At 35.7% G+C, this 10,295-nt stretch overlaps 1 protein-coding gene across 3 annotated transcripts; it reads left to right on the forward strand.

Moving 5' to 3' along the window:
- Positions 1-9,386: 9,386 nt before the first annotated feature.
- Positions 9,387-10,207, forward strand: MS3_00007417 (uncharacterized protein; the record flags this gene model as incomplete). Of its 3 annotated transcripts, none has more annotated exons than XM_051215690.1 (4): positions 9,387-9,557; positions 9,582-9,706; positions 9,740-9,881; positions 9,919-10,207. In XM_051215690.1, 3 exons carry the CDS (start codon positions 9,665-9,667, stop codon positions 10,110-10,112), a joined length of 378 nt encoding a protein of 125 aa, XP_051066220.1. In that variant the 3' UTR covers positions 10,113-10,207. The 3 variants fall into 3 exon arrangements, with proteins under 3 accessions (XP_051066220.1, XP_051066221.1, XP_012798068.2); XM_051215691.1 differs by having other exon boundaries at positions 9,387-9,547; positions 9,614-9,706; XM_012942614.3 differs by having other exon boundaries at positions 9,454-9,547.
- Between the last annotated feature and the right edge of the window lie 88 nt (positions 10,208-10,295).

Here is a 10,295-nt window from a genome sequence, read left to right on the forward strand (position 1 = left end):
GAACACACTCATGTTTAACGATTTTTCCTAGCTATCTGTGCAAAATCCATATAATTATCACTCATGTATTTAAATTTTATTTTGATAACCATTCATGTGTATTAGTAGTATTACTAAGTTCTATCACGGTCAAGTAAAAATGAGGTTGAGAAAATCTCCCTTAACTAAATAAACCGTATCAAACTAACTGGAACACTAGTTGAAATTCTTTTCCACGTTACTACCTTTGTTCCTTCAGTTAGCCTACTAATACAGATGCAATTGGAATTCAACTCATATGGACAACTTACCGGCATAATCGTTATTTGATTTCATAATTTAAACCAAAACTAATACCAATATTAACATTTCTACAATATTCATTACTTTAATATTTCTAAACACAAAATACTTACTACCTATACGTTAAGTTATTAACCAACGACTATTAGCACGCATCGTTTTATTATTATTATTGTAATCCCATTTTTAATAGCTCAAATAATCTTCACCCAAATTTTCATTTCAAGCGTTTTAAGCATAAAGGCAGAGAATTTAAAATTATTACATATATTTCCCGACCAGATGCTGCCGCTTTCTTTTTGATTTATCTTTCAGCTTACCAATACCCGGAGGATTCTTACTATTCTTGGTAACCTCCGGCGCGCGACGATCCCATCCAGTTTGGTGTCGAACCAACATCACGTTGATTCTGGTGGGGAGTAGTGTAGTGGCATTGGACAATAGCCACACAATCCACAAAGCTATGAACACGAGACTACTCAGAAAATAGATATTCAATATTTAACGCGGAGAAATACCTAACAATGGAGAAGGCGCGAACAATGAGTTGAGTGAATTAGAGTTGATCGAACGGCATGGCTCGGCCATGCAGGCGTGCTTCCTGCTGAATGTTATCTTATTTCTTCTATTCATATTAAATATATTGTTCTTTCTCTAGCCTAACCTTGTTCTACATCATGTATTGGTAATTGGTACGATACAGTGAGTTGGCGTAGTCGATGTTGTGACTTCCACGTAAGATCTTATAGATTAGGCAGTTATATCATGACGAATCTACAAATTTAGAATTAGGTCTATTATTAGAGCAGCACTAATATCATAGTAGACCATAATTCTACATTGGTAAGCCCGACTAAAGAAACGCAACCTATTATTGCTAATCATATTTCGACTTTAACTTTCTTGATCTATTTTATATTTATGTTAACCCAATATTCTAATAGTCCTCTAATTAATGCTCGCATGTATTATCGTAATGTAATATTGATTAGTTCTCATGATATACTAGCTCAATCAATAATAAAAGCTGGTCGTCTATATTAACTAATTAGCTTTGATGGTTCGTTAACAAGCTTTAATAGCATTTACATGCTTCAGCGACATAGACTTGTTCAAACATCAAGCTCTAGCAAATATGACCTGTAAATAACGCAAATATACATTGACTAACAATGCAGCAAGGACTAAATTGTTATCTGGATCTAATTATCAGTGTTCCTTCACTTAACACCTCATCCTGTTTCAAACTATGCACTATCCTGTAATATCTTTTCTTCCGACCACTGCCTGCCTAATTTCATATTCTCGAGTTCCATTGCCAAACAACAAGGATGACACTTCTCTAAAAACATACGGTGAGTTTCAGCCATAAGTTTTCTGCGATCATAAGGTCATTTTAATTGGTTCGTTCAATGGGGACCACACAATTATCTGGATTCATTCGATTGTTCTGATCCGAGCGAGTGGCAAAAACGTCAACAACATCAAGCACCCTGGAATTAATTGCCATACTGCATGTTTTATTCTGGATACTCTTGGATCATTACTACTCCTCACGAATGGCGTTATATATTGTCGTCCACTGAATAATCTAATTTTCAAAAATAATCCAGGCGAGTTCAACTATTTTACTTAATGATTTTTGTACTTAACATGTACATGTTTTCCAGTTGCTTTTTCAATATATTTGTAAGTGTCCCTAGGCTAGATCCAGTAACTTCTTATAGAATGTTTATAACGCGTCATATTCCTGCCTAAAGTTTCATAAGCAGTCTGGTCGTGTTCATTATTTTTAAATCGTCATATACGTCAACAACCTGCTTGTTAACCTGGCCCGTACATGCGTTGCACTATATCTTCATGTCTTTTAAATTTAGAAATCATCTGAATCACCTTTAACAATTATAAATAAACCCATCATAGCTGTTCTTTCTAATCGTATTTGGGTTTATGGATTGGTTTATCATATTACCAGCCTAAAATGCGAACATAGTTTAGATAATAAGATTAAAAATTTAGGTACTATCAACTGCACTAGTAAAACAACTAAATCCTCAGGTAGCTGTTGGCTAAACAAACGTTTAAAATCAAAACTCTGTAGCCTACTAGAATTAACACTAAACGAATATTTCTGAATTGAAAGTTATAACTAAATTAAGCGTCTCGGATTCTTTAACGTTATAAATTTCTGATGATTTCGAATCACCTAAAGCAACAATACCTATTTTTCCACTGACTAATCCTCATTCAACATTATGACTAGTTAAACATAATAGTTTCAGGATATCGTCATAAAGCATTGTCATAACTTGACAATCACGTAATATGATTGATAAAATTAATGAAACTGTTAACAAAATCGGTCAGCAAATTGACTTACAATTATCACTAGTGTTGTTTTTCTTTTATCTTCATTCACTACAGATGATTACAGTACGTTTCTCTATCAGATGCTCACTCAGTAAATATCTGGAAACCTTGTCAGTCTAATTGGAGGTTTAGCGACACAATCATGCATGCAAATGATCAGTATAAGCAGTCGAGCAAATCTCCTGCAAACTGAAAACATCAATGTCGAATTTACCCCAACACTGACTAAGGTTCAAGCCATTATCATAGACATGAGTTGGGAGTGTACTCTCCTTGGTTACAACTTATGTACTCCCTGATAATCACATGAGCGTCACTCACGGTTAATCATCTTGTAAAAACTTATTTGGCCGAGTACATCTCACAGCACCACATCACCTAGTAATGTGACACAGGCTTAACTGATTTCAGTAACTTATAATCACCATATCTCAATTAAATCGTGTCCCGCTTTATGATAAACGGCATACTTGCAACTAACTTGTATGCATCATCAGCCGGCAAGTATAAATATAAATAAATAGTCTATCGCAGATCAGAACATTGAGTCTAGAGCATGTCTCTTACGAACACACTCATGTTTAACGATTTTTCCTAGCTATCTGTGCAAAATCCATATAATTATCACTCATGTATTTAAATTTTATTTTGATAACCATTCATGTGTATTAGTAGTATTACTAAGTTCTATCACGGTCAAGTAAAAATGAGGTTGAGAAAATCTCCCCTTAACTAAATAAACCGTATCAAACTAACTGGAACACTAGTTGAAATTCTTTTCCACGTTACTACCTTTGTTCCTTCAGTTAGCCTACTAATACAGATGCAATTGGAATTCAACTCATATGGACAACTTACCGGCATAATCGTTATTTGATTTCATAATTTAAACCAAAACTAATACCAATATTAACATTTCTACAATATTCATTACTTTAATATTTCTAAACACAAAATACTTACTACCTATACGTTAAGTTATTAACCAACGACTATTAGCACGCATCGTTTTATTATTATTATTGTAATCCCATTTTTAATAGCTCAAATAATCTTCACCCAAATTTTCATTTCAAGCGTTTTAAGCATAAAGGCAGAGAATTTAAAATTATTACATATATTTCCCGACCAGATGCTGCCGCTTTCTTTTTGATTTATCTTTCAGCTTACCAATACCCGGAGGATTCTTACTATTCTTGGTAACCTCCGGCGCGCGACGATCCCATCCAGTTTGGTGTCGAACCAACATCACGTTGATTCTGGTGGGGGAGTAGTGTAGTGGCATTGGACAATAGCCACACAATCCACAAAGCTATGAACACGAGACTACTCAGAAAATAGATATTCAATATTTAACGCGGAGAAATACCTAACAATGGAGAAGGCGCGAACAATGAGTTGAGTGAATTAGAGTTGATCGAACGGCATGGCTCGGCCATGCAGGCGTGCTTCCTGCTGAATGTTATCTTATTTCTTCTATTCATATTAAATATATTGTTCTTTCTCTAGCCTAACCTTGTTCTACATCATGTATTGGTAATTGGTACGATACAGTGAGTTGGCGTAGTCGATGTTGTGACTTCCACGTAAGATCTTATAGATTAGGCAGTTATATCATGACGAATCTACAAATTTAGAATTAGGTCTATTATTAGAGCAGCACTAATATCATAGTAGACCATAATTCTACATTCTAATACCTTGGGTATTGACTATGTGTCCGAGACTATAGCTAGGGCAATTGTTTTTTCTAAAAAAATTATGATAAGACGATGCTCCTGATGACTCTGTATCTACGTTTTTCCAGTTCATAGAAAGTGGGTTGATGTTGCACACTACAACGCTCCCACGTCGTCTTGATTAGAATTTCATACTAGATTTGAAGAAGTCCTTTTTAATACTTTCAGAGCTAGAGTACACAAAACCGTATTCGATTTTTCGCCGTTTTCATTTAAACCGGGACTTCGTCAACTCATGTGTCACTGAGTCGTGTGCAAACGTAGCGACAGCTCATGTAACAGGCGTGCCTCAAAAGCTTAGGAAGACTCCACTTTTTCAATTGTTCAGTATGTTGGTCATACCAAGTTAGAAACCTGACTGAATTTCACTGTCACATGCATCTGAAGTTAGAGCTTTTCTCGGATGTCGATAAAATCAAGGTTTTTCGTGTCCACTACATTTTTGAAGGTTGCTTCTATATTCGGTAGGCGGTAGAGACTTTTGGTCATGTGAAGTGCCTTGATATGCCACCCGGAGTAGTGTCGAGCTCAGTCTGCTCGAAAATTTAAGAATGTGAGAATCCTTAAGTGCAACGTTTTCCTCCGTTTCCACAGCGCTCGTTGGATTTTGCTTCCGTAAGTTATATTTTAATACTATCTAAACTGCTGAAAACAGCTCATACATATATTCTGGATCAACCCCGTTTATGTGAATTTTCCAACAGTAAGTTTTTTCCTCTGTGGGAACCAGAATAAATTCTAGAAACGTCTTGTCTTAAATTTTTAGGGATTCACTTTTCGTCTTATTTTGTAGAGCTTGTGTTTACTTAACTCCGCTTCTATTTCCGGAAATGAACTGCTTAGTGTTGACTTAATATGGCTTACACTAGGCTGAAACCCATACTTTGGGTCCTTTTAGGCCCACGAAAAATGACCAAACTATTTAGAGAATCTGTCTTAGTAAATTTTGAGAATTTGTAGAATTATGTTCTGGTTTGGTATTAGTACATTTATCTTTGCTACTATGATAATAGACCTCATCCCAAAATCATAGATTCGTCATTATGTGACCACATAATTTATAAGATCGTATGTAGAAATCATGCCACTGTCTGCACTTACTGGTCCTATAGTGACAATCAGCAATACAATGTTTAGTGCTTCTGAAAAACACATTTGGGATGGTGATAAAAAGCACATTTAATGTGAGGAAATACGAGTTACGCAAAATGACCATGTCTGCAGGGCTAAGCCACACTATACCGATCAATTGTTCACGAGTTCACTATTGTCGACCTTCTGTGGTACTTGTATGAACTAACGATTCATTTGTACATATTGAATGCTTGATTTCGAATTCCAAGTCGTTTGTGCTTATAAAGTACTTCTTGATTCAATTGCTCTATTTCTGCGATTCCTAGTTCAAATACTCCCAGTTGTCACACCTCTCTATGTTAAATGTTGAGCATGAATTTTCTCAGTTCTCTTACATTCAACTTCGACGATCATGTGGTATGAACCAACACCACGAAAGATATTTCGTGCCTAATGGTAACCCCCGTCTTATTGATAGAGGGGAATAGACTGGTAATGAGTATGTTTTTATTTAGACCATGAAAAAGTCACAGAGGAGTAGGGGTTACCTCTTCAAAAATAATAAGGTACAGAAAGTAAATAAACAAATATACTCGATAATTTTTCGGTCCCACGTAAGTGTTTGGCTTCGAGAATAAATTGGTAATCTGGGAAGGAAATGGACGTGGTGTAGAGATGCTGCGTGTGAAAAGATATGAAAGCAAAAAATTTACTCTTTTAAAGTGCATATATGTAAATGCGTGGACTTGCGAAAAGTTTAACTCTACACCAAACCCGATCAAATATAAAGCCTTGAGTTTATGATTACTGCCTTCCATAACCGAGTTCGTAACTACGGGTGCATAAAAGTACTCCCTAACCAGGAAAAGCAGAATTTGCGGCTAAGGAAGAAATGAAAAGAAAAACATTTCGAAGATTGAATATATTTTATGGCTTGATGTAGGTATGCATGATATATTGGGGCTACATTTCCTCAAGTCACTTAGGTAACGAGTTGGTTTGCACCTCACGGGTGTGCAAGTTCTATTAGTCATAGGTATTATAAGTAATTGATCAGTGTTAGAAAATACTGAGGCCACGTCCACCATTGGTAGGCGTGGCCTATTGGTTAGGTCTGTGGTCTAACGTTCAGGAGGACAGAGGTTTGAGCGCTTGTGAGGTTGGCGTTTTCGTCAATTAAACTTACATGAATACGGTTTTCGCTGACTGTGAGGTGCTCAGACATGAGGAAAATAACTACAAAAAAACGGATTAGTATGCCGAAGTGCCCTAACAAGTCAAATTGTAACACCGTGTTAGGTGCTTAAAGTACGGATATTACAAGTGTTTTTTATTCATATTATTAATAGTCAAATAGAGAGACCACATGTGTGGTAGACTTCAGTCATACAACAATAACATATATAAATTTTTCTTACATAACACTAGTGGTAAGTTCTGAATTTAGACTACTGATAATAATTGGTTTGACGTGAGCGTAGCCGTGAGATTCATTTCACACACTTAGTGTCCTGATTATCTAACGAATCATTTATAGAATGAGTTTGAAATTGTGTATTTCAAATCAATATAGCTCATATAGCCACCTTACAGGCAATATACTGTACGATGTATTCAGTTAGATAAGTGCTTGTACACTGTCAAAGTGGTTGCAAACCATGAGAGTATAGGTTTTAGTCAATCTGGGTATAACTCTAAACCCGCCTCTATGAAAATGATATGAACTTTTGGTCAGTATTTGTGTAAAGGTAACTGTGGGAAAACAACACCATTTGTGTAAATAGTCATTAGTCAGGTTATTGACTGCTTTATCTCTTAGTTTCATCGCTGAAGCCGACCATATTACGTGCTTATCAAATCGTAAGAAAGCTTCATGGCGCTGTCGAGAAACCATTTATGAACAGCCTTGATATGGGAATTCGCTATGGGAAATAAAATAGGTCGTGCTGTTTTACACGTTCAAGGTTTTTGATGGTTCAGAACACGTTCATAGTTCTTGATTCGGAAATGCCAGAAAGTAAAGAAGCAGTAGAAAAAAATCGAATGGTGCCAATGAAACTGAGTTATATGATTTCATTAAAAATAATTCTGCAGGTGTACTCGTTAACTTAGTGCATAACCTTTGTAAGAAATGTAAAAAAATTATGACAATGAGAACCACTAACAATTATTTAACCATTATTAAGCATTATTTAACCATCTATAATGCTTAGTCTGAAAACCACTTGTTAATATTAGTATTGGTCGTATAAAACTATTAAATATATCTCATACTAAAAACCGTTTAGGGAGTAGTTCGTATGAAATACGTACAGCCAATCTAGGGTGAAAATATATATGGGTTAAGAAATACTAAAATCATAGCAAATTAACGGGAAAAAGGTGAAACTCGCCTGGATTATCTTGTGAATTTGTCGTCAGAACATGCCCACATCACTCACCTTAGTAGAAGATTCTTCGTTCTTTTGTGACTTACTTCTTTTAAAGTTTTCGATTTATATTACTCAACGGTTGGTCACAGATGACTAGATTATGTATTCAGTATTTAAATAAAAGAAGTATAACGCTCATTCATCGAAAGCAAAAGATCCGAGGTGTGGGTAGCATAATATTTCAGATTGCTACTTTTTGGCAATGTTTTTGTTAACTAAGGAAAATAGGTGAAACAGTACGAGAACATTTTTTTTAGTTAAATGACCACAAGATCTTAATAGATATGTGGGTATATATTAGGCCGTAGCCTAAACTGTGGATATTCTTGACTGAATAATCGACTGTGCCCATCTAACCCTTTTAGTGAAGATGCCACAGGTGTTTGGAGTTTGACAACGCTTTAACCAGTAACACCTTCTACTACGAACCAAATCAATGGACAGAAGTGAGGAGGTTTTAAGACATATTTGATAGACTATCAATATTTCGAGGATCGTCTGATCTAATCTGGCTAGCGATTGCAGGAGTTGTTGAGCACGGCGTTTCCACTCGTGACCTGGTGCGGATGCATGACCGAGCGCCTTCAGCTAGGTGAGTCCATTAAAACGAGTAAGGTCAGCATCCAACGTCGAAAACTTACAGAGCTGTTTATTTAGGGGATTTACTTACCGATACAAAATCATTAAAACAATCAAACCAGTTGATGATTCAGTGATAACATCGGAACAGATTACATAAATAAACACTATGAGTAAAAAGTATAAAGGTGCTGCAAATTTCTGATGAATACAAAGACTTGGATCGTTAGCTCGACTTACTACAGCTACTGCTATGTGTAAGAGACGAGATCAAACTCAATGAGGAAAACTAGTGGGAATTCCATAAGCCACCTTAGATGGCTTATTTCCGTTTACTGCATGGCCGCTGTCGATCAATTGTCATATAACTGAGACGCATATTGTTTTAACGGCAGTCTTTCCTAACCACAAAGGGGGATGTTCACTAAGTCGTTGGCGCAGTTGTCTGGTATTGTGCCCAGCATAGCTTTCTCCGGAGAAGCAGATAAATACTAGCTTACTGGGGACTTTTTTCCTATACATAATTCTACTGACAGCATCACTTTCTTTTGTGTTTAATGAAACACCAAGGAAGTATAGTTCTTATTGCATAACTTTATAGTTTCTTCAATATTATATCAGCATCTATATTTTCCACAACTAGAACACTTTATTTGTACTCTTTGTTTGTTTTGTTTATTTATGTAATCTATTCAACTGTTATCAGTGAATCATTAATTGGCTTGACTGGTTTTACTTTATATTAGAGTAAAGCCTGATGAAGGTCTAATTGAAACGGAAAAATATCGCTTTTCATTTTTACCATGAAAATCGTTCACAAAACTTTCAAGTGATTTAATGGTCATTAAAAATATTTTTATTTTCATGTCGAAACGCTCTAACTAGTTTGTAGTGTTTGTTTGATTGTGTTACAGCACTTTGTTTTGTCCAATAAGAGACGTGCCAAGTGTACGTGATAATTTGATTACTGTTTCCACATGGATAAGTCTGTCGTTTTCTGTATTATTGTGATTCTCACAACCTTTCTAAATATCATACATGCGAAGAAGTATGACCCATCAGATTGCGAAGGTAACATAAGGTAGTTAATTTGTTATTTCAATAGTGTGCATTAAGTTCGTTGGCTCCTTCATCCAGTCACTTGAGCCTGACGATTTTCAGTCACCACAGAAAATCAAAGATGCATTTATGAAAAGATGTGAAACTTCAGTTGGAAAGGATAATAGTTTCGTAAGCCATATTATTTGTCTCTAAAGCCCGTAGTGTTATTACGTTGGCGGCCTTAAAACATCTGCGGCGAAGACTGTTAATACTCTAGTTGACCCAATTTCATGGAAGATGCCTGTGGAAAAGATTTGTGAAAAACTGTTTAAAGTAGACTCTCAAATCTGTGATCTTAGATACGGTAAGTGTGCTTTGTCCTACTTAATTTCCGTTGTCAGAAAAAGTTGTGGATCTTAAGGAGTTCAACTTTGAAAAGTCCAAGGTGAGGGATCTCAAGAAGATCATAGAGAAATGGGGATTAGAATGTCGTGGTTGTACTGAAAAAAGAGACTATATCAGTTTGATTAAAAGTAATATGCACAAGCATGATCCTGAAGCAGCAGCTTTTCTTCAAGCAAGAGGGGAGCTTTGACTTTTTTGATACGTTTTTATGTACAAAGTTATTTATGAGTTTCTAGTTTTCATATATTCGTTCACTTTAATGAAATATAATTTTGGTCCTTACTGTTTCAGTAGCTTGTATAGAATAAGATGAATGGGGATGAGTGTATCTACTAGATCCATCTATCGATTTGTAAATGTGACTTATATGTTA

This window comes from Schistosoma haematobium, chromosome 4 (assembly GCF_000699445.3).
Source record: "Schistosoma haematobium chromosome 4, whole genome shotgun sequence".
In the NCBI taxonomy this organism is placed as follows: Eukaryota; Metazoa; Platyhelminthes; class Trematoda; order Strigeidida; family Schistosomatidae; genus Schistosoma; species Schistosoma haematobium.